Genomic DNA, 25186 nt, shown 5'->3' on the forward strand with positions numbered 1-25186 from the left:
TGTGACCTTTCCAGGTCTGTCATGCTGTGAATGTTGCTGTAGTTAGGTTCCCTAGATACTTTTTGCCATGTAGTCTTTTTATAGCAAATAATGTATTATATATCTCTGACTAAGTAAAATTTTTATATTCAAACTAACCTAATGGACTTATCTGTCTCCTTCCCCCTCCTCTCCCCTCGCCCTCCATCCCCTGAAGGTTGGCACAGGCCTAGGCCCTACACTAGAGTTCTATGCACTTGTATCTCAGGAACTACAGAGAGCAGACTTGGGCCTTTGGAGGGGAGAAGAAGTGACTTTAGCCAATCCAAAAGGTAATTGCTCTACTACCTAATCTATAAATATTGATTAATATTGAATTGATTTTAGGTTGACTTCATTTATGTCAAGAGCATCTCAGTTTGTGGTCAGCTAATGTGCCTGATGATTGTGTGTGGATCTTTGTGAGTTTTGTTGCGGTTTTTATGTGTGTTTTGTTTGGTGGGGTTTTTTTTGTCTTGTTTTTCTTATGAGAAGCTTAGGTTAAGCTTATCTGAATGCCACTTGCATCTTGAAAGAAACTAGTAGAGTAAATACTGAACTCTTTTCCTTCTTTCTTCCTCAACAGGAAGCCAGGAAGGTACCAAGTACATTCATAACCTTCAAGGCCTTTTTGCACTTCCTTTTGGTAGAACAGCCAAGCCAGCTCACATTGCAAAAGTTAAAATGAAGTTCCGCTTTCTGGGAAAACTAATGGCCAAGGCAATCATGGACTTCAGACTGGTGAGAATGCAATACAAAATCTATTCTGAAGGGGTCACAGAAATACTGGTTCTGACTGTTGAGAGATAAAAACATTAAGAGTTACATGGTATTTATTACTTTCACCTCCAGAAGTAAGGGCAGTGTGAGGCAGGTCAGGGAGGCAATGAGCATGCAGTGAAGTTTTGTGGGGGAAAAGGGTAATTACATGTTGAAGATCTTTACAGTGGCTTTTGAGACCATGGAGTAGAAAGGAAAAACCATTATCTGCTAAGTGTTGCAATCATTCCAGTCTTTCAAGAATGTTTTGGGCTCATTGTTACTCCAGTTGCTGATAGCTTTAATAGGCAGTCACTTGGGTTTTATAACTGTAAATTTCTGAGGCAAAGACACTCTAGGACATGGTGCTTTGGTGTGTGCCACAACTATGAGATAGTATTGTAGATCTGGTCAAGAGATGTAAAAGAACTTTTGGAAGACCGTTCAAAGCTAAACAGTTCAGTGCTTTGCTTTCCAGGTGGATCTTCCCCTTGGACTTCCTTTTTATAAGTGGATGCTGCGACAGGAAACTTCCTTGACATCGCATGATTTGTTCAGTATTGATCCAGTAGTAGCCAAATCAATATATCACCTTGAAGATATTGTAAGACAAAAGAAAAGACTTGAACAGGATAAAACTCAGGTGGGAAAATAACCCTAAGAATGGAAGAGTGCATCTTTACTTGTTTGGATTTTATGAAATAACAGTAATTCAGCACGTATCATAGGGCTTGAAACTGATTGTAATATTGATAATTACTTTGTTCTCACACAGAGTAGTTTTAATGTTATTGGATCAGTGGCTAATAATTATGAAAGTCTTTTTGTAAAGTCTAGCATGAGAAATTCATTATGGGATTCATCTGTGTGATTAAACACACAGTCCCAGAAATTTCTCAAACTGCCACATGTTTGCCTGACTTTTTTTGGTTCACTTTTAAAAGACTAACCAATTCAAATATCGGTGGAAAAAATCTATCCTTGCTTCTTGAAGAGTCAAAAGTTTTTTTACTAGTTGGTTTAATCAAAATTTCATATTTCATGTAGGAAATTTCATCCTTTTATGTAGGATTTTTTTTCCCACTGAAGAGCTGTATTCAGAACTGAGGTGAACTGTCATCATGCATGAGCATACAGGTTCTTTCAGACATAGATTAATTTTTCAAGGATATTTACTCTTAGCTGAAAATACCACAGTGCACTCTGGCACTAATGGTAAAAGATTTTTGGCACACATGGTTTTTCTAGCATCCAATGTTAATAGATGGCAGGAAGTAATAACCCAATTTATAGTCTTAATACATCTGTCTGGTTTGTTACTAGTGTAACTACTCCAAGTTTGTGGGTCTTTGTTCCTCTTTACCTCATTGTCTCACTCTCTCTCCTTGGTCATGGCTTTTAATTTCCCAAGAATGTGAAAAGCCTGAAACCTGGTGGGTGAAAGCTGAAAAATGTCAGTATGCATGCCAAATATAAATGCCATTAACTATTCTAAGGAAAAAACAGCCTGAGCCGTAGCATATTTCACATTGCTTTTTCTTGCAGTAGTATTTTCTAGCTAGTTTGTCTTCTGGCATGTTAAGTAATTCTAAAACTGCTAGAACAAAGTGTACTCCTGTGATCTTTCCAGTTTGTCCATTAAGCTTGTTTATCTGGTTTCTCTTGGTTTACTGTTATGTATGAAAACTCCAGAAGGAGAGCAAGGACAGCTGCAACAGTTTTAATGGTCATGCTCTACAGAAATGTCTGATTAGTCGACGCTACTTTAGAAGTCATAATTTTGGATAAGTTTATTTGAATTAATTGTTCTCATTGGTTTTCACTTCCAATTTTTTAGACCAAAGAAAGTCTACAGTATGCATTGGAGGCTCTGACTATGAATGGCTGCTCAGTGGAAGATCTAGGGCTGGACTTCACACTCCCTGGGTTTCCCAACATAGAGCTGAAAAAGGGGGGAAAAGATACACCGGTCACCATCCACAATTTAGAGGAGTATCTCAGAGTATGTAAAAGCAAACTTATGATTAAAATTATCTTTTTTCTTGCTCCCAGGTAGTTTGTTTCCATATATTTCCTACTTATGACTTTTCTATACTAGTTTATTACTACAGTAAGACTTTAGAACCTAATTGCACCTGACTTGAAAATTGTGTAGTACAAGAAGTCTGGTTTATATGTAATGAAGTCATCAGAAGTTCGGCTTTTTGGGGAAAAAGTATTTTAAGTGGATTCATTGTAAGTGGTTATGATAATGAATTTTTTAGGAATAGTGATTTAGTAAATTATTTAGCAGTAGTGATCTAGCATCTGGTGGCCTTTGAACTGCTCTACTGGTAGTGTAATTTTTTTGGTCTCAGTCTTATGAAAACATCAACCATTGTGAGTCAAAAATAAAGCATTAGTTTTTTGTCCAAGAAGCCAAAACCAAACCAACAAAAATCCCAAGGAAAACTGAACCAATCAACTTAAGAACCCCAAACACATGTGAGAAAAGCATAAGCCATAAAAAGAATAAATAAGGAAAAGATAACAAAATATTGCCAGAATAAATTGACAGTACACCTGTGTATTGATTCATTCCTGTGGCAAAAGGGACATAGTAAAACAGAAGGCTGATATTGCTGAGCTGAGGTAGGAAGCGGTTTCTGTTGAAGGAAGTGATAAAGGGAATTGGTTAAAAACAGCCTGGAAAAGAGATGAGGAAAGCCAAGAGGAATGCAGTATTATCACATGAAGTTGTGAGTGGGATGGAGGGGAGGATCACTGTACTCCAGTTGCTAAATAGTGCATTTCCTGACGGGTTAGGGTACTTCCAGTTTCACTCTGAGGACTGTTAAGTTTTGAAGCACTGATAAGAAACACATCTGATGTTTTGGTAGAAACAATTCAATAAGGATCATGTAAATTCCTGCCTATCAGCTGAGAAATTTTGCAGAGCTGTTCAGTAATCCTTACAAGTGAATATTGAGCAGTTTCTGTTTACCTTATAGTTCCATACTGTTACCCATCCACTTCTCATGTGTTTATTTGTTAAAAGCAAATTCTACTAGTCAAGAATCGCTTGCAGAATTAAATATATTTGGGTTTAAAGCTCTTTGCAGACCTAACAGAGGAGCAATACAAACTTCCACAGTTTCTTCGAAACAGAATTTGCAGTCTCCGTTTACTGAGTAATGTTACATTCAAGCATTCTAGACTAATTTCCATAGTTTGCAGTTTTGTTTTTTTTTTTCTTCCCTAAGTAACTTGTATCAGATATCTGATACACTGAGAAAGGCTTACACATGGCTCAGATGTCCTGTAGTTTTCCTGCTGCAGGCTTCTGTCTTTGTAAAGGAAAAGGAGATAACAGAAAACTCTCTCCTCCTACTAAAAACTTTTGGAACTTTTATTTTCTTAAAGGATTTATAGCTTTATAGACTTGATGTGAAAGAAATAGAAAATATTTCAGATAGAAAATTAGTGTGCTCTCCATCACAAGTATGATGAATTGCATTTTAGAAACAATATTTTTAATTGCTCATCTGGCCTGTATAGCATCCTGTGAGTCAGCTGCCCTGCTCTTGAACATGTCATTTTCACTAAAATCTTGTTTGAGGATTAACATGAAAAGTAGTTTATAAAGCTGGAATATCCTAATGTTCCTTTTCGTGCCTCTTCTGCCATCATGTCACTCTTCCCTCTACCTCCCTGTTTTCCCCCCAAGGACAGTTCCCACAGGAGCTGCCTTTATCAGAAAGTAGAACTGCTTCAATTACCAGTATAGTGAAAGACTTTATTCTCTATCTTTTTTTTGGCTTTTTTTTCCCTCTTCTCCCCTGTATTATAAAGAGGCCACCTTGCTTGTTCTAATTTGTGAACAAAAAGCTTCAGTAGTGTAGATTTTTGCCTAGCAACTTGATCTTATCTTTGAATCTGCAAGAATACAGTGCAGCTCAATTATGCCACATGCTCTTGATCATAAAAACTAATCACAGTTGTAGGTAAGCAGCTCTGCTGTTAGAATAGCCATAGACTATTCTGTTGTGCTGCTGGTGCTTGCTTCCTTTCTCTTCAGTATTAAAACTGGTTTGTGGAAGTAGTGCAGTGTATCTCACATGAAATTCAATGCCTGACTCTTCTATTGGAAAACTTACCAGCACATCCTAATGAGCTTTTGTACCTTGAGAGCTTTCTGTAAGCAGTAGCTCTTCAGTTATTGGGATAGGGTGACAAACTTGCTTCAGGACTCCAACAGGATTTAATCCTGTTCAGATGCATCCATGGATGACTTTAATCAGCACCACAGGCCAGAGCTTTTAACACGTTTTATACTAGTAGTTCTGTGTTGACATCTTTTATGACCAGCCCATGTTTCCTGCTGGGGTTGAGGATATCCAGGGCAAGTGTAATCAACAATAACTTTGACTGACAAAAGAATCTGAACTTGGCCTGCAATCTGCCTTGTAAAATACCTTAATTTTGTGGAGAAATACTGGCTACAGGAGATTTATTTAAAAGAACTCTGGTCTTGTTTGTGTCATATGACCTTGCTTTCCCTCACTGATTGTTGTTTCAGTATGTGCTGTCCACTTTGGAGTTACTTCAATGTTGAGGGGATAACTACAGATATAAAACCAAAACAAAACAGAATAATTACTCTCAGAAAGCCTAGATTCATGTGTTAATGTCTTTTGCATTGTGATTCTTAACCATATTCCAGTAACTTTAAATGAAGGTACTGCTTTTGTTCCTAGGTATTCTTATAGTATTAAGCTAGTTAATATATCAAGCATGATAGAGTTGCTTTTTTTTAAACTTAATACTAGAATAGGGACCCCTATATTTCCATGGGGGAAATTAAGATAATACTGCCAAATGATGCCCTATGGATTTCTACTTCAGGTGCTGCATTTTAAGAGGTGTAGAGAGAGGACACCTAGGTAAGGCTTCTAAAGATAACAAATGTTCGGATTTACTTTACATTATTCTGTTAAATAGGTTCAGTTTAACCAGCCATTCTGAGTTCTGTTTGTTTTGTTAAAAACAAAGGCAAGTAAGTTGTTTAAATTCTGCAAAAGTTCATGTTAAGGGTAATGTAAATGATGAATTAAGGCAGAACGAGGCAATGCTGTAGAGCAGCTCCATGAATCAATGTGCACCCTGTGGGAACTCCAGTGAGCATATGGCTGGGCTGCTGGAGTTTGGCTTTTGCACTTCTTGGTACAGTAGTGATCACTGCATGCTTCCTTTGTTCAAATGGCTTTTTTCATTGTTGTTTTTTTCCTTTCCCTGCAGTTGGTTATATTCTGGGCATTAAATGAAGGTGTTGCCAGACAGTTTGACTCCTTCAGAGATGGATTTGAGTCGGTGTTCCCCCTTAGTCATCTTCAGTACTTCTATCCTGAGGAGGTTGGTGAAAGTGTTTTTGCTGCTGCTTTTATAACCTTTATCTGCAGGTATGGGCAGTCTTAACCAGGGTGCAGGGCATTTGTGACGGCCTGACATTGCATTTCTGGGGCAAGTTAGTAAAACTGAGTGTCCCTGAAATTCCACACTTAACTCTTAAAGATTTCTCTGTGCAGTAGTCACTTATTTAATGCTTTTATTATGAACAGCTCCATGTTGTTTAAATGTGTGTATCCAACTTTTCTGAGAAGTGCTTTAATTTATGTATCATACTTCATTTCTCTGTGCAATGTGGGTACCCTAATTCTTTGTACTGCAGTACCTCTGAATAGCTGTAGATAGTTAGTTGTGGACACTACCTGGATCTTCTGTTAGAACAATAAAACAAGTAGTCAGCTCCTCAGCAGTAAGAAGAGATTCAGATGAAAGGGTAAGGAATAAGGATAGTTGGTCTTGCTTTAGTTCCACCACCACCATATAAATTTCCTTGTAAAATTCTCAACACTCTTAAGTGGACTGAATTAAATCACAATTATGGTTCTCTGGACGAGAAGAGAGAATGTTTTATTCTTCTGTGAGGGAGTTTGTTTGAAGACTGTACTTTGAGGGTTTTTTTTACCTTTACAAACTCAGACCTCTGACTTTAAGAACAAACATTAAAGCACACTTTGGAACAATGTGTTAGCCAAGCCTTTGTGGTACTCGTGTGTTCCTGGTGCTTTGCAAGGCAGAGTGGAAGGCTTACTCCTTGTTGTTTAATTTTACAGTTGGAGCAGCTCTTGTGTGGCAGCAAGACAGACACTTGGGATGCAAAGACTTTAATGGAATGTTGCAGGCCTGATCACGGTTATACACACGACAGGTAATATGTTGGTCTTGTTAAACAAAAACTCAAACGAGTAGAAAATACTTTCTTGAAATAATGTTCATACATTGTTATTCAAGCTAAAGGAATTATATGGCATAGATTTGAAAATGTTCATACTGTTCTGAATATGAATCTGATGCAGTTATTTTAATTATAAACAAAATAATATTCTCTTGGTTCTTTTCTCTCCTCAGTCGAGCAGTGAAGTATCTCTTTGAAATTCTCAGTAGTTTTGATAGTGAGCAGCAGAGACTGTTTCTCCAGTTTGTGACAGGCAGCCCCAGACTGCCTGTAGGAGGTAGGTTTTCCTTATTGCATATTGCTGTGCATGAAATCACTGTTATTGATGTATTTCTGAATAAGATGTTCAGTATAGGAAGAAATTCCTTAACATTGGTATTTAAGAGGTTCATACTGTTTTCCCATTTCTGATTTCAGAAGTAGCTGGGCAGTCAGGTATAATTCTCATAACCTTTGTGTTAATCTCATGACATTTCCTACAGTTGACTGTCGAGGTTTAAATTGTTGCCAGAAAATCTGTCAGAGGGCAAAAGAGTGTTCAAAATTTAAATAAAACTGAAAGCTCCTAATACTGTCTTTTTTGGCTAGAGGTGCATTAAGTTATGGCAACAATATGATGCATTGTAACCTAAAAAAAATAGTCTCCTTTCTAGAAAGGAGACAATACTTAGGATAGTATTAATCATCTTATTTAATTTCTCTCCCTTTTGAATTTCAGCATTTAGGTAAGAGACAGTGCAGTAAACAGAAATTTACTGTCTTTGCTAGGGACTATTGAAGAATACACATTTTACTGTATTCTCAGCTGAGTGCTTTGCAGATCAAAAAAGAATTCATGCATCTGTTCCAGTGTTTACCTTCTTTGGGATTTGGGGGAAAGACTTGATTTTTCTTTTCCCTTAGTATATTTTGGGAGCTTTTCTGTGGAGACATGGTGCAGACACAATTGAGTGTTAGGAGTATAGCAATGATAGCTGAAGTAAGAATAATCAGGTAACTAGAGTCATAGATGATTCCTGTTAAAAAATGTGCATGAAGCCAACAAATTTTGAAGAATTGGTTGGAATAGAATTTTTACACATACAGAACACAATTAAAAGGAGATTCATGCAGCTTATTCCTGTATTTTAAATTAATCTTGTAAGACGAATCTGCAGGCAGGATTTGAGGTACTTTTGCTTATTGTGCAGCTTTATAAAGTTATATTCTGAATTTCTGAAGGTGTCCAGGAAGTCAGTTGTGTGATGTGTGCTTCTGTCACTGGGCATGTCTGCAGTCAGTGGGTGTTCAGGAGGAGCAGCCTTATTTTCTGAGTGTCTTTTCTCATTACTAGGTTTTCGAAGTTTGAATCCTCCCCTGACGATTGTACGGAAGACATTTGAGTCCACAGAGAATCCCGATGATTTCTTACCCTCAGTAATGACTTGTGTGAACTATCTCAAATTGCCGGACTATTCAACTATTGAGATAATGCGTGAAAAACTCTTGATAGCTGCAAGAGAAGGGCAGCAGTCATTCCATCTTTCCTGATCACAATGAAAAATGCAATGTCTGCCTGTTACAGCAAAAGAGAAACTCATGATTCTTTTCTAAATATATCACCTGAGTCAAGGAAACGTGTTACGCCTTCTTGTTGTAGAAAAACGGCTTGCAAATTATAAGCAAAGACACTTGGTTGATATTCATTAAAAGCCCCTATGGACTTAAAGTGATCAGGCCCTAAAAGTTGTTGTGACAAGGTTTCTTTAGCAAGTTCTTGTTTAAATTATCATTTATTTGATGAGTGAAGTTTTTAACTTGCTTTGCTGTGTGAAATTTAAAAAGGGATGTTTTTCCAGGCTGGAACAATAAATGTCGCTGTGCAGTTTAATACTGGGCTGTGTGTATCCATCTAGCTAAGTCTGAAGTTTTTCCTCCAAAGACAACTTTTGTACATAAGTACAGAAATTAAAATACACCATGTATTTGACAAATCTAGTTTAGTAGACTAGTTCTGTGTACCCTCATCTGCCTCTAATTTTACCCATCCTCATGTATTGTCTGATGTGCAATTCACTTGGTTCTTTTTGTGTGCAACATTCAACAATTGTTATGTTTTGGTTAGCATGGGCATTTAACTGCTCCATGCCTCTTTCTCTGATTAAGATAATTTAAATTTTACTGAAATCAAATATATATTGTCAATATAATTCAGCCTTTGTAACTAGGTAGAACTTTCTTATAGCTTAGTTTTACTGTAGTGGTAGGATATAATGGCAACAGTCGTTACCAGAGTGCTCCAGAGCTGTTTACACAGTGATTCAGGCAGCAAAAGCCTCGTAGGGGAGGCCAGGCAGAATTATTTCTTTCATGTAGTTGAAGTCCAACAGCTTGGGCTGGCCAGCGTGTATTGTGGTAAGGCCCAGAGCATTTTGAATTGATGTAAAGTTTTTTAAAAGACAAATTAGTCGTTCCATTCCCTGTTTGAGTAAACAGTTTTTCTGTTCTTGATCTAAGTTCCTGGCTAATTTTGTAGTTTTTTTTCTTTTTTTTCTTTCCCCCCAGTGCTAGCTTGGAACAAGCAGTTCAGCCTTTGTCTTTTGACACAGATAAAGCACCTGTAAGCAATGCTCTGTCCAACTGTTTTATGTGCTGATTTCTCAAATCTGCAATAATTTACTTCATCAGGTTAATGTTTTTACCTGAATATAAATAAAAAAGTTTGCTTCACCTATTTGTTTATAGTTTTGTACTGTATGCCTAAAGTTCAATTGTGTAAATTACTGTAATGCAAGTAAATCATCCTAAATCTACTTGGCTAACAACCTGCAACTTGTGGATGATTTACTACTAAAACAAGACCTTTTAAGACCTCCAGCTTTGAGGGAAATTTTTTCCTTTCTATGAGTTCAAAAAACGGGCAATTACAAATATTCCTGAGATGTACCTGCTACATAGGTAACCTTTATGAAAATGTCATAGTTAATTACTTTTATTCAACTTTGAGAAATCAAAATTCCTTTCAGTACTTAGAAATTGTTAAATTCTGGCTAATCAGGCTAGTTATTTCCCCTAAACTAACAAGTTTTCTTTTATCCAGCTGAAGAACTCGTGCTTCCAGAACATGTAATGGACATTCTTCTGGTGAACATTCACAGAGTTACCTGTGCTTGCTCAGACCAGTGCTACTGAAATGTAATACAGACTTGTCATGAGCATGAGTAGAATGTGAAATCCTTGCACAAAGAACCTGATAACTGAACAGTTTTTTATTACCGTTTTAAACCCGACCGAAGGCGCTTCACCCTGTACATACAATAATGGTAGCGCGCAGTGCGGCATAGTTTGCATCCAACTTCAAGGCAGTGTTTAAACTATGGACTGGTGTTTAAATTGTTCTGATAACTTGATCAAACTGAGCACAAACAAGTGTTTATAGTGTGTGGATAGCAATTTGTTCATTTTTTTAAGGTTCTATATTTTAAAAAAAAAACTGACTTGTGTAAAAAAAAAAAGAAAAAAGCTAATATTTTGTATTAAAATATCATGTGTATTGATACTTTTTTTACCCATGTTGTCTCCCTCTAGAATCTGGCTTTCATTGACTTGGAAATTTTGAGGAGCTTTCAGATTTGATAGTGTAACTGCTTGTGTAACTGTTTCAGTGGGAAAATAAGTTGGTGCCTATCTAAAAGGAAGGAAAAAACAAGTACCTATGGTGATCTGTTCTGGCCGTCATTTTGAGCACAGAGTACAGTTTTAGTTTGCCTGAAAAGTGAATGAAACCCTTTTGGGTGACACTTCTTTTTTCCTAGTAAGGGCAGCTTCTAGCATATTAGAAGAGCAGTCTGGCTTATAAGGTAAAGATAGTAAATTACAAGAATAAACTGAAAAGTCACATTTTGCATAACTGCAAGTATTGTCCTGCAAACAAATATGTATATCTAAAAGTAGTTTAGAATGAGTGGAGGGGTGGTGCGAGATCTTAAGGATTTCTCCTTTTCAGGAATTTTGGATTAAGGGAAAAGCTCACTAAAATCAATTCAGGGGTGTATGTGGTCATTGTAGTACTGCACTGTTTTGTATACCTTTATAAGGTATAATAAAAGGTGCAATCAGAAGTCTTATCTTTGAATATGGATGCTTTTTTAGCATGGTAAGTTCAACTCTTCTTAGGTAACACCAGTTCCTATTTTGGATGAGTTTCCTGTCCTTCTGTGTTAACATGAGCAGCAAAAAATAATTATTTCATGAAAGGGCTATACAGGCACTGATAGTTCCTACTGAACTTATGCAATATTTTTGTTGTTGTTAGATGTTGGCTTTTTACCAAAATACCTGGTTTAGGGAACACTTTAGCATCCCATCTGACACGAATTAGTTACAATTGTTCTTCATGTTCTCTAGGAAGGTGCACAAAAATTAATTCCCATCATGTGTGAAGTCCTCCATGCTCACTGCCAAACTTAATCAGATACTCAAATTTCCATATGCAGACTGCTTGCATAAATGAATTGTCCAGATTCTTCTTTCCCTTCAACCATGTGTTTTACTTTCTTCTATCTCCTTTCCCTTACTGAGCTGATGAGAAAGTGGGTGCCTGAGGGCAGGGACTGGTGAAACTCCAGGTGCCTGTAACACTTGTGCCCTCTCTTCTGGCCCCTGATGGAGGTAGGTCTGTCATCTGTGGAGTTTCTGGGCCTTGGTCCCCTGTCTTCCCATGAGTAGTGCCAGTTCCCATGCTCTGAGCAGCCTGTACTCTGCAGAGGCAGGAAATAAGGGCCTGCCTGGCATGAGACAGAATGCCATGGTTTCAATATGATCGTGCCTCCCGCAAGCCAGAAGTTTGCTATAGCTAAAGCTGTTGGCAGTATGGAGAAAAATGAAAAGCCTTGTTGAAATGGATTCTGGAAATGCTGAAATTTGAAGAAGAGGTATAACCTGCTGATAGGTGAGCCTTTTCAGGGCTTGCCCTGTCTTTTGCCTCCTTTCCTTTCCTGGTCTCTTGATTGTTTGAACTGTAAAGCATCTGTGCTATGTGACCTCCTCCTATGTTCCCAGCATGCCATATCTCTCCCACTGTGTTGTGGTTTTAGGAGCTTTTCTCAGGTGAGTGTAGGTGGCTGCCCCAAGAGTAGGAGTGGTCACCCCAGCCCAGTGCAGCAGCAGAGGCTGCACAGGCAGTGCTTGATCAGAACCTTGGTGCCTGTTGTACAGCAGATGGGGAACATTCCATCCTCTGCTGCCTCTGACTGACAGCCAATGGCTGAAGGAATGACTGATGCCTCCAGAGGAATACCATGTTCTTGTCTCCTGGTACTGGAATGTGCCTGTATTGATCAGGTATGAAGCTGCTTTGGGGCAGAGGGAGGAACAGATTCTGGGTCTCTTGTGTGTATCTGGGACTAGTGATATCTCGGGTTGTAGGCAGAACTAAGTGGAGGGAGAATAATAACACACATTCAGTATTTCCAAGGCACTAGATTGAAGTTCCTGATAGCTCTGGATCTAGTTTGGCAGCAGCTTCTGGAAAACTGGTTTAAAGAGAAAAAAAGAGGAGAGCAAAATGCTACAAGAAGACACAAAACCCAACCTAAATGGTGTAACAGCTGACAGGAAAGCCCCTCTCCCACCCACCCTTCACAAAGGGGGGGAACTCTCAGTCCTGTGATATTTCCCCACAGGGAGAACACTGAGCAGTTGAAGCTGGAAGTGGTATGCTGGGGTAAAGCAGCATGTGCACTGTGCCTTTGCTCTTGTCTAGCTCTGTCCTGTTTCCCCTCCTGCCCCTCACTTCAGGATTAGGATTCCTAAGCCCCCATAAAAGACAGCAGTAGACAAGCCTGGGGGAGAGTGTGGGACAGCAACCACCCTGCCCTCTTGCAGGAAGAGGTGTGGAAGGAGGTTTCCCTCGCAGAATGTAAGCTTCCACACTGACAGCCAAGGCAGGTTCTTGCTCTGGAAATAGATGTAATGCCGTTTTCACATCTCCCAGCTATTTCCCAAATATTTTACTCTTCCTTTAGCTGCTATCCAAGGTGTTCTAGGCTAAATATAGGCCAGGTCTGACTGCAGCTCGGCTGTTCTTGGGACTTGCATGCAGAAACCTCTTTGACAGGCAGGGTGATGCAAGCACTGATCCAGAAATAGTTAGATTATCTAAGAGGTGGCATTTTATTTCCCAGCCTCATCTTCCAGCCCTTTTTACAGATTATTGCCTCAATGTATCAAAACTGTCAGGATATTGGCTAAACAGTGACAATTTGCTAGCTGATTACTTTCCCCCCCACAATGTTTCCCATATTCTGTGCTGTGCTTCTCAGAAAAAAAATAAATTAATTCCTTCACTTTTTAACTTGGCATGCTTAATTTACTGGAAGTACTGTTACTAACCATTCAGAAAGGTTCCCCAGAGTTTTGATATTTCTTGGTAAAGGACCAGTTATTGTTCTGGGGCACTAAAAACTATAAAGGCTATTCAAAAGGGGAGAAGTCGTTTAAAAACTTAATCAAGCAGCAAAATTATTCTAGCTTTACTAACACTGGGTTCTAAGAGTGGTAATTTCCAATTTATAGCCAGCAGTACTGGCACTTCTACTGGACCAGGAGCGGGAGGGAAAGGGAGAAAGTGGCAAGAGAGCAGCTCTGCTGGAAAGGCTGAGCCCTGGTCAGCTTTGTGCCCTGGCAGCCAGGGAAGGCAGCAGCATCACACTGCAGTGATGGGAGCACAGCTGGTGAATCAAGGGAAGGGATTATTTCCTTTGCTTCATATCCCCAGAGGAGAGATTCTGCAGTCCCCATGGGTTTTTTAAGACCCAAATGGATATGTGTTTGTTTTACTAAAACATACCACAGTTCTAAAATGAGCTCTCTTTAAAGTCAGGACTGTATGACAGCATCAAACTAAATTGGTATGCATTTTACCCTTGCACTGTTTGTGCTACATCAGTCCCATCAATTTAAATCAATTCAGTGGGAGAAATTCATATGCAGAGAGGTTTTCTAAATTTTCTGATAAAATGAGTGGAAAACACAAGGGTCTTAGCTTCAGCTGCAGATTATGGGTAATCTCCACATCAAAGCACTCCTTTTCAATTGGCTGAAAATTACAGGCCTTAATTACTTCTACCTTTCAAAATCGTTTAAATTCTCAAAACTTTTCTGGCTTCCTTGTCTGTTTTTAATATGGAATGAATTTCTCATCTGTGATGAGAAACTGTTATGACTCCATGTTCATCTCTGCCCCAGCAAGCACCTGGTCATTTCCAATTTCTTCTGGAGAAAGTAGTTAACATGATTTGACAGCACTTATGGAGAGATGCCATAATTGCATATAGAGGAGTTTCTAGAAAGAGCAGTTTTCACAGGTATTAGCAAAAAATAGCATCCTGAAAATGGAAAGATAAGAATTAGCAATGTGAAATGGACAAGATAGGAAAAAGTTCTGTCCTGTATGTGGAGGTTGAAAAATGAGTACTGATAGGTGAGTGACCAGCAGTGCTGTGGATGTCCATGGAGATGCTCAAGGCATTTATGGTCATGTTCCATCACTCACCTCCTGCTTTACTGTGTTAGTGCAAAAGCTTAGTGATACAAAAGATATTTTCTACCAAAGGCTCACTGTGCAGGTTACAGATGAATTAAGCCTTGATCTTAAGAAATGTATAGTCAAAGGAACAGAGTAATATGCTGTTTAGGATCCTATGCCCAGTGTTGATTCCCTTGTACGTTCCAGTTGTCAGTAATATTTGATATTGTTGAAAGCTGTTGGCAGAATTCAACAGGAGGCCTGATTTTGAATTGGTATAGAATCCTTCTTGTCTATGACAGGATAAACAGAAAAAGATATATCCAGAAAATACCAATTAATTCAAATCAAGTAGGGTTTCATTTTGTATGTCAGTTCTTTGGTGAGAGGCATTTATGGATCCACTAAGCAATCTTTGTTAATGAAGCTTCATAGAAAAACATTTGTCTGAAGAACAACAGTGAAAGAGCAGAGATGGGAGTTAAAGCTGTACAAGCAGCACGTCATAGGAGGAACACAGGTGCTTTATGCTAGCAAAGGTGACCCTGTAACTCAGCAGCCCCTGCTCTGCCCTAGCAGCGCTGATCTCTTGCACACCTCTTCCCAAACTAAAAGCAGAAGAGATGTACAATTTGCATTGGGTAGGCAGTCAAAGCTTTACAGCTCCTGAATTGTGGAAGCACTGTTAAAACAGGGCCAGAGGCTGTGCAGTACCAGCTGTGTATTGTACAGCTCTATGTCACTTTTGTCTTCTCATATCCTTGTCATTTTTGCTACATACATTATATGTTACAATTACTGTCCCCACTTTTGCTTTCCTCTTTTTCTTCTCTCATGGTTTATTTTTCGGTAGTCTTGTACTAAAACACATTCAACTGCTTCCCTCATACTAATAATTTAAAGGTTTTATTCTCCTGTGCTGAAGCAGACTATTTCTGACCAAATCACATAATAGCACTGATGTCCAGATGTTTCACATCTGTTAAGTCCAAATTAAGGCTTTTAATCATTATTCCAAGAGATTTACTTTTTTCTTTTCTTTTTTTTTTTTTTTTCTGTCATCCTGACTTCAAAAATAGATTCTTATATCCACACTGGATCTGAATGTGCTGATGCTTTGTGCAGGTCCTCTCCTATCCACTCACATCATTCAGTGGTTGTATTGGGTCCATTATGTAACTGCCATTTTTGTTTTTCTTTTTTTTGCTGCTAAAGACAACAATGCTTATTCCCATTCAGGGGATGGATACACAGACTGCAGCTTTGCCTGTGTTAATAGTCTCTTTTCTCCATGTATATTTCTTAGCTTCCTTTCCTCCACCACATTAAATATAAAATTCTTGTCTTCCAGTGCTCTGAGAAGGAACTGTTGTTCCCTCTCTTGTTCTTCACCTCACACTTGAATGTATTCTCATGGCTGCCTCAGGCAATTAAAAAATCTTTAAAAAGCTTCTTTGTCACGATATTTGCCCCAGAAATGATCATGATAAATCACAATTGCTGTGGATGCTTCTGGCTTGTGATTACAACTACACGAAGAAATTGCATGTGCAGTGGTTAACAAGGAGAAATGGTGAAGATGCAACTTTTACTGCCATGATATGTCCATGCAAGCTATAGTACCTTGGTCTTAAAAAAGGTGACCACAAAAAGTTCAGCTCATCTAAAAATATGTTTAAAACAGCTTAATCTTAATGTAGAATCACCTACAAAGTAAAAGTGCTATGTTAATTATTTTAATAGCTCCTTCATCTGTAAGGAAAAAAAAGTAAAATTAGATCTGGTGACTGAAAACTAGAATAATTCAGATTAAAATTATGATTCCTGAGAAAAATATACCTTGAGTCTTCATCACTAGTTGTCTGCAAATAAAGACTGGATGTTGTAATTTATGCATATTTTTAGTCTGAATATAAAATAAATGAGAGGCTCTTTATGTGGGAGGCCTCATGAAAACTGGCCCAGAACTGTCTTACAACATTACCATTTTGTTTTGAAAAGGTTTTAAGAAACAGTGGAGAGAGTTTCTAACAGGCTGTCATTAACTCTGACTGGGGCCTGTGTGGAATGCCAGCACACATCCTCTGCCTCTGCAAACACCACTGATACCTTGCATCTGTCCAGTCTACTTTTCCCTAAATTTGTGCTGTGCACAATGGCTCTCTTTTTCATGATAATGAAGTCATACTGGCTTAATTATTTTCCCATAAACATATAATATTTATTTTTAGTTTTTACAGAAATTAGAGCCTGGTTGTTTTCCCTAGCAAGGTTCAGCATTGTGTAAACCAGTAGTTCAGAGCTTTAGGATGAGTTTTGTACTTACCACAGCCTCTCTGTAGCTGTTAGGCAAGAATCTAGCTTGTTGGTTAAGTCTTTAAATTGTTTAGGATCTGAAGCTTGAGCAGGAATTCTTCTCTGTGATGGGGGTGAGGCACAGAAACACGTTGTCCAGAGAAGCTGTGCCTGTCCCATCCCCAGAAGTGTTCAAGGCCAGGCAGGGATGGAGCTCTGGTCTAGGGAAAGGTGGGGGTTGGGACTAAATCTTTAAGGTCCCTTCCCACCCAAATCATATTGTGATTCTGTGATTTCTTTTTGAAATAAATACTAAAGGAGAGAAAGAAACTGAAAAGACAAGTCCACACTGAGCCATAGTCTACTAATTATAAAGTCATGTAAAAGAATAGAGAGCAAAAAAGTGATATTTTATTGTGAGTTTCAACTCTAGTGAGGTTGATATTATGGAGCAATAATAAATTGAAAGACTTCAAATGAACACCTGAAAAAGGTTTGAAAGAATAATTGCATGAAAGAAAAAAATTGCAACTCTGTTTTGTATTTTCTGGGAAATTTTGTGCTGAAATTAAAGCAATAAAAGCAGTTCCTTATTTGGGGCATTTTTGCTGCTGGCTGCCCCTTGAGAATCTCAGGTACTGTTCTTTTTTGTTTATCAACCAAACTAAAGCATCACCTTTTTGTTAACTGCTCAGGAAAAATAACAAAAGAAGCATTAAGCATTAAGCCTTAAAAGCTGTCAGTAAATTTTTTTTTTTGGGTTTTTTTGGGTTTTTTTTTGAAGGGGGAACAAAGTGGTAGGGTCAGCTGTCTATTGGCATTTTATTTTTCCTTTTTACAGCTTCTAATATGTAAGATTTCTAGTCAACCAGAACACAGATGTCACATCCTCTGCCATTCACACCTTGAAATTCATAGAAATAAAAAGTCATTTAATTGCTGGATATAAATATAGCTCTTCTTCAGATATCTTGCTTCCTTGAAGTTCTTATGGTCAAATACTTCTCCTGATTGCTGCCATATTAAGCACAACACTTGAATTACTGAAACATCTCTATAAATTCCAGGATGAAGATTAAGGTAATTCTGACATTAATTAATTCTGATCCTGTGCTTTGCACTTGCTCTCTTTCTTTAACTAAAAATTACTGTCTGTATGAATGATACCTTATGAATTATTTGCTTTATCTCTGCTGAAGTTGTAGTTACATCAGATCATTATTTGAAAGTCTAGGTCACAGCTTAAGAATAGAGCAGAAGATTGCAAATGGCAAACCCTATTCATTCTAATTACTCTCTTGTATCTACATCATAGGATTTAAAGACCTTAAGCTGTATACCTCTGCTGGTTGCAACATCTGTTTTGTGAGAGACTTTTCCAACAAGTGAATTGAAACCTGGTATAAATATGCAGAATTCTACTCGATGCAGTTTGCTTAGAGGTAGGTCCAGATCAGTTTTTCTCTATGATAAGTTTCTCATTTTATGATGTACAGTAATATCTGCTCTGGTGTCACACAAAATGGTGGTAAAAAACACTGAGAGTATAAAACCACTTCTTGGCTGAAGAGTGCCTGTGTTCAAAGGATGTATACAGCTTTTTGGTGAAAGGTGTGCTAGCCATTGAAAAAATCTCTGTTAACCCTTAGAGAAAGAGCTTTCTTAGATATCTGAGAGTTGTTCTGTTTGTGAAATATCTATACTGTGTATATTTTATCTCATTGTTCCAAAATTAAATAAAACCCACACAGACTGATAAAAGTTGCTGTGAACCAAGCAAACAGGTGAAGATGCAGGAAGTTCTGCCACTCCTCAACTGCCTGCCCCTGATAAAACACACGTCATGCATTTTCACAGCACGGTGGCTTTGTGCTCCCTGATAGAAGAGTTTAACTTCTGCTCTATGGGTTTTGTCTTAAAGCACAATTTCTGACTACCAAGAAGTTATGATTCCCACAATGAAGAATGTTTCTCCACCTGGGCTGGCAGCTCTTGATATTCCTTGTGTCAAGACCTCCCTACTTGTACTGCAGCTCCCCTGCCCAGCAGACATTACATAACAACACACACCGTGCACACAAATCTGCAGCATTATCACCACTTCTTACTGCAAAGTTAGCAAACAAAAAAAGAAAACAGCACTTTCCAAACAGCTTAACAGAGGGGAACAAGTTAAAATAAATACAAATGCAAGAGCTGGGTAGAAAGGCAGATAAATCCCTACACATTGTCAGGGAGCAAGGTGTGTGCCAGGAGAGAAAAAAACCACCAATTATTCAGGTGCACACAGAAATGAAACAGTATTTTTCCCTCACCCACCTACAGCAGTAAATAATGTATTTTAAAAATTCTGTTTCTGTTCAGAGCCTTAAACTACCTTTCTCCTATGGTTAAAAACTGCCCTCACAAACCCAGGAAGGAGAGACAAAATAAGTTTCAATATGAAACACCTGAGCACCTTCCTTCCAAAGTGAGTATTCTTACTGAATTCTGTGGGCTACTTATGTGTTTAAATTTGTACTCCAGTATTTTGATAAATTGAAGTATGGGTCATTCAAAGTTAAATTAATAGTTTCTATTCCAGTGAACTCTATGTGTTTGGAAAAAGAAAGTTAAAAACATGCAGCAAACATTTTAAGTAAATGCATTTAAAGCTTATGAAACACAACTTTTAACAGTAATAATTTGTGATTCCAGCATTTTTTTTCAAGGGGATGGAGCTTTAATTTTGCCTGCTGTTCAGAATGAGATTGGGAGAACAATGGGCATTTTTTAAAAATTTGCCTTCAGTTGCATGAGTAAGGCCCTTCTGAAATTTCCCAAGTGCCATTAAGGTCCCAGTCCTTGTGCAAATTGGAACTGGAGCTCCTGAGATGCTGTAAAGCAGGCACAAGCTGAGGGAGGCATGAGGAAAATGTTAGCTTTTCAATTTCAGTTTGACCCAAAACAAGCAGCAAAAGAATCACAGTCCAGACACTGTTCAGAAAAGGCTCAACACAGCAACTTTCTTATATAAATTAACTCTTACGCTAGTAAAGAAAAATGCAAGAAATAATTACTAGTTTTAAAGGAATTAATCAATATTTAGAAAATAGATCATTGTTGTCATGGGAGATATTTAAAGCATGTGGCTTTCTTTTAGCAAATAAGAGTGGGTTTTTTTGGTTACTAAATATTTAATCAGAACAGATAAAAAAATCTCTGTAAAATCTCCTTCAAGCCACTAGAGGATGAGTACTTCTCCATCAAAATAAATAGTTAAGCTGTAATGTAGCTTATCTAAGCCACACTAATAAGCTATTAAGCTGGTAATACAATTCAAATCCTAGCAAGTGTAAATGAGGGAGACAGCTTGAATCCTTATTGACTACTAAGATTATTAATTTGTTTATGGAAACCTGACTATGAAATTATTTAAACTATGCACATTGGAACGTTAATATGCATAAAAAGAAATAGCATTTCAAAAAATGACTAGGTAAGCATAATATTTTCTGTTGCAAGGTTAAATATTTCCATATGAAAATAATGTAAACATTGCTTATATATTCTGTAAAAAGCTAAGAAAACTGTGATGAAGGTATGTACAACCTGACTCAGAGCACTGTGTTATGTCCTGCTTGGTCAGCTGCATTGGTTGACCAGCTTATTTTTCAAGTTGTTATTTTCTGCAAATACCAGGCTACTCCACCAACAGAATTCATTGTCTAGTGTAGCTGTCAGTCCTGAAACCATATTTTCCAATGCTTATATAAATGTCTCCCAAAAAACCTCAGATATAGACCAGAATTATCAAACCCTTTGGGGGTACAGGAACAACTGGAAATAGGGTCACTACATAACTGACTGTTCAGCCATCCTCTTTGTTAGGGAAGATCAGTCAGCAGCTCAACACAATTAGCATGAGCCAGGAGCAGAGCTTGAGCAGAAAGATGGGTCAGGTTCGAGAGGAGAACATTCAGATTGTCTGGTTTTGATGATTTGTTCTATAAAATGTTTAGAGAACTGGCCAAAGCTTGTTATTAACAAGTATCTTCGACAGCCTGTGCAGAAAGGTGAAGTCCTATGAGACTGCAAAAGGACAAAGCTTATTGAGGAGGAGGACAGAGAGAATTACAGCCCTGCTGCTTTACCAGCAAATCCCAGAGCAACCTGGGATATATACAAGTTATTTCAGAGCACTAGGAAGATAACAGGGAGACAAGCAGCAGCCTCTGTGGACTTATCAAGAACAAATCCTGTCAAATGGAGTTGGTTGGAGCGGAGCGGTCACCGCAGCGCCCGGGCCGCAGCCGGCGGAGGCAGCAGAGGGAGCCGGAGCGGCACCGAACGGGCTGCGAGGAGAACGGGGAACGGGGCCGGGGGCACGGAGGAGAACGGAGAGGATTTGGGAACGGGGCTGGGGGCATGGAGGAGAACGGACAGGGTTTGGGAACGGGGCCGGGGGCACGGAGGAGAACGGACAGGGTTTGGGAACTGAGGAACGGGGCCGGGGGCACGGAGGAGCACGGAGAGGATTTGGGAACGGGGCCGGGGGCATGGAGGAGCACGGACAGGGTTTGGGAACTGGGGAACTGGGCTGGGGACATGGAGGAGCACAGACAGGATTCAGGGACAAAATATCATGATCAAGTTGCTTGAAACCCTGAGGAATTGGGCTGGGGGGATGGAAGAGCGCGGACAGCCCTGAGGAACGGGGCTGGGGAGGTGGAGGAGCACGGACAGGATTTGGGAACTGGGCTGGGGGCATGGAGAAGCACGGACAGCCCTGAGGAACTGGGTTGGGGGTTGGAGGAGCACGGACAGGATGCAGGGACAAAATATCATGGTCAAGCTGCTTGAGACCCTAATGAATTTTCAGTTCAGTTAGCATCAGCAGTTATTTCTGCTCGCGATAGAGCTTTCGGCCGTATGTCAAGTGTGAAAATTAACGAAAATTGTAGCCAGGAATCCTCCTGTGCCCTGTGATAGGGATGTGAGCAGTTGTCAGTTACGAGGAATTCAAATACTTCACTTTTGCAGAAGCAAATGGATAGAAGGCCAAAGAACAGGGCTTATCTATCTGCTCGCTGTTAGCTGATTTACAGATCTTGTACCTTAGTTCTAGTAAGAGGTAGTAGAAAATTCCCCAGAAGACTGGTAAAATAAAAATCGATTTTTAAAAATCAGCCGTAGGTAACCCCACTTGAGAAAACATACAGGTTCTCTGCCGTATGAGAAATGATAGGATTAGTGTTTATGCTTTTCATCTGACTCTGCTTCGGCCTCAACAGATCTTTAAAGTAATCATCAGCGAATTTCACTAGTGAAACAGTAAATAAGCAGCAAATGGTGAGCTGATCTTACGCAGGAGTGTCCCTTCTCGCTGTCTGCCTGAGCCGGGGCAGCGCTCGGTCCCGCGGGGCTCCTCTGCCCCGTCACTGGCATCGGCAGGAGGCCCGGCAGCCCCGGAGCGCCCCTCGGGCACCTCAGTAACGCGCTGCTCCCGTTTCACGGCAGCGGCCGGGGCGCAGCGCCGCTCCCCGTGCCCCGGCAGCTCGGCACAGCCCGGCCGCCGCCGCCCCGCCCGGTGGATGTGGCTGGTGCGCAGCACCGTCCGCTCCGCCTGGGCTCAGCCTGGCCCGGCGGATCGCGGCAGTCCCGGTCCCGGTCCCGGCCCCGCTGTCCCGGCCCGGCCGCGCCCCCTCAGCCCGTCCCGCCGGGCCCGCGCGCTGCGGGAGGGCGGCGCCCCCTGGCGGTCACGCGGCGGCGCGGCAGCGGCTCCGCCCCGGCCCGGCCCCGCCCGCCCGTTGCCCGGGGAACGCGGGCCGGGAGCAGCAGGGCGGCCGCTGCCTCCATCCCTCCATCCCTCCTTCCTTCCTTCCCTCCCTGCCGCCGCCAGCAGCGGAGCGGCGCCCGCACCCGCACGCCCCGCCGCCATGCCCCGAGCCGCCCCGCTCCTGCTGCTGCTGCTGCTCGCCCTGGCCGAGCGCCGCTCCTGCCTTCCCGCGCCGGCCAGCGCCGCGCCCCCCGGCCGGGACCCCTGCCTCAGCCAGCCCTGCCGCAACAACGGCACCTGCTCGCCGCTGCCGGCGCCCCGCCGCCTCCAGCTGATCCTGCCCCAGCCCCCGGTCGGCTACAGCTGCACCTGCCCCCCGGGGGTCACCGGCGACTCCTGCCAGGTAAGGGACGCGCCTCAGCGCCGCCCGCCCGCTGCGCGTCCTTGTGCCCGTCCCTGCCCTTGGGTGTCCCCGCGCTCTGCGGGGACAGAGCCAATGTTCCCCCCCGCTCCCGCCTCACCCCTGCCCCGTCCGCGGGCGGCTCTGCCCCGCTCCGCATCCCGCCCTTCCCGCTGCCCTGCGCCGGCCCTGCCGCCCCGGCCGGTCCCGATCCCTGGCGGGCGGTGTCGCGTCCCCCCCGCCCCGCTCGGCCGCTCCCCCCGCCGGCTCCGATCCCGCCGCCGCGGGCACCCGGGGCTGCGCTGGCCCCGGCGCTGCCCGGGCTTCCCCAGGGGCTGCCGGCCCTGCGGGCTGCGAGCCGCGACCACGGGCGGCAGATGGAGCGGCTTGGGGCTCCGGGCTCGGTCGGGGTGCGGGAGGATGGGGCTGAGCTCAGCCGGTGCTGCCAGGTTAATGTCAGTACTTCAGCCCGCCCCGCCGCCCAGACCTCGCAGGTTATTTAACACTGACTTACTGGAAGGTGAAAAGGATGGTCCTTGGAAGCGGATGCTCCATTGCATTGAATGCTAGTCCTTAAATCGTGTCTCCAGCAAGCAGTCATTTTCATAGGCTAGGAGTGCTCGCTCCCACGTTTCGGGTGCCTTTTGAATTGATCTTAAATTCTGAAGGATCAGAATGTTCAAAGTAGGGATAATGATTTAAAATACAAAGAAGCAGTAAGCAGTATCTTTCTAATGTGCTTAGGACCTAATGTAACATAATATTTGGGACCTAATGTAATATATTTGAATTTAATTATTGTAACGTGAAATAGTATTTTTCTTTTTTTTTATTTTTTTCTCTTTTGTCTCTAGCATTAAGGATCTTTGTTATCATGTTAAGAAATTCGCAAACACTCAGTTTTGTCTATTTCCAGATAAGGAAAAGCAGGTGCAGGTACACAGAGGTTTGTTTCATGCATGTGTATATGCTGGGGTACTTTCTGTGGCAGTGGTGTACAAAAGGCTCTGTGGATTGATGTCCATTTGTCAGTGCGCTCGCTCGTAAGTGCATTTGACATAGAAGCAAATGACTTCAAGTAATTTCAGTCAGCGTTTTAGTCTTTATTTTCTTGTTCCTTTGTCATGTAGTATCTGAAGCATACTGCTGAATAGATGAAAGGGATAATGAGTTTACTGAAGACTTAATGTGTAGTGGAGTGTAAGAGTCATTGTAAAGCAGGAGCGCTATGCACAGAGTTCTGTGCTTCCCTTGAAATGCCTCAGCTGGTTCAATGTAACAATGAAAGTGAAAATATTTACACTAATGAGATTCTGTAAAATCGGAGAGATGAAAGTGGATTAAATAGATTTCTCTTTGGCTATTTTAGATCTTGTCTTAGGAGTTTACTCTTTCTATCTCTACAAGGAGAGAAAGAGAGTGCTGTGTGTTTGCTTCTGCACGTTGCTGTAAGACTTAAGTGTCTGAGATCGATGACTGAAAGATTAATGACCCTTTTGAAGACCTAGTAAAATGTAACACTTGCTGCCATCACACCTCCTGTGAAGTGTTGTGCCTGGGGATCTGGGTTTAATTGTTTTTCTAATAAAAGATATAGGCAATGTTTTCAGAGCAGTTATGCATTCTATTAACTAATAACAGGAGGCTCATGGTGTTACACATTTTGTTTCTTTTTATAAAACAGTGAGCAATGACCCCTGCAAGGAATACTGATAAAGAAATGAGTGCCACTTCTAGCTATCACATCAGTAGCAGAAGTGTGGATACCAGGTAGTTCTGGAAAGTTAATATAGTTTTTAAATGTAACTTTAACTGGAGACCAGGCAGGGTTTTTTAAAGGTGTAATATAATTGACAGTACACCTATCTTTGAGGTTTTGCCCATTTTATCAAAATAGGGAATAAATAAATGTTTTATAAATGCCTTACTTGTGTTGCTCTGTCATTCAGCTACCTCAGAGATGTATCAGGTCTCATTCAGGTATCATTCAGATACCTTAACAGATGCCTAATGGCTTAAACTTCCACAAAGAAACGTCATGTTTTCTAATTCAGTGACAGTAAATAACTATAATGATTTAGAAATAACTGTAAGGATTTTTTTTTCATGTGCCATTACAGGTTATGAGAAAAATACTGGCTAAATCAAGGCATCATTGGGATATATCTAGAT

The 25186-nt window shown here is 40.8% G+C and overlaps 2 protein-coding genes across 7 annotated transcripts in view; both read left to right on the top strand.

Moving 5' to 3' along the window:
• The window catches only part of TRIP12 (thyroid hormone receptor interactor 12), a 77783-nt gene extending 67193 nt beyond the window's left edge, over positions 1 to 10590 (top strand). For all 6 annotated transcript variants that reach the window (XM_058030749.1, XM_058030752.1, XM_058030753.1 and 3 more), the window contains 8 exons: positions 197 to 311; positions 605 to 759; positions 1256 to 1420; positions 2615 to 2779; positions 6055 to 6168; positions 6933 to 7027; positions 7228 to 7331; positions 8388 to 10590. In XM_058030749.1, coding sequence (XP_057886732.1) covers positions 197 to 311; positions 605 to 759; positions 1256 to 1420; positions 2615 to 2779; positions 6055 to 6168; positions 6933 to 7027; positions 7228 to 7331; positions 8388 to 8584 — 1110 coding nt within the window. In that variant the 3' untranslated portion in view covers positions 8585 to 10590. The remainder of the gene's footprint in view (positions 1 to 196; positions 312 to 604; positions 760 to 1255; positions 1421 to 2614; positions 2780 to 6054; positions 6169 to 6932; positions 7028 to 7227; positions 7332 to 8387) is intronic.
• A 12079-nt stretch (positions 10591 to 22669) lies between these two features.
• DNER (delta/notch like EGF repeat containing) overlaps positions 22670 to 25186 on the top strand; it is a 107572-nt gene continuing 105055 nt past the window's right edge. Inside the window, exon 1 of the mRNA XM_058031430.1 lies at positions 22670 to 23017. Within this exon, the coding sequence (XP_057887413.1) occupies positions 22775 to 23017 (243 nt within the window). The 5' untranslated portion in view covers positions 22670 to 22774. The remainder of the gene's footprint in view (positions 23018 to 25186) is intronic.

This window comes from Melospiza georgiana, chromosome 10 (assembly GCF_028018845.1).
Source record: "Melospiza georgiana isolate bMelGeo1 chromosome 10, bMelGeo1.pri, whole genome shotgun sequence".
Classification (NCBI taxonomy): domain Eukaryota; kingdom Metazoa; phylum Chordata; class Aves; order Passeriformes; family Passerellidae; genus Melospiza; species Melospiza georgiana.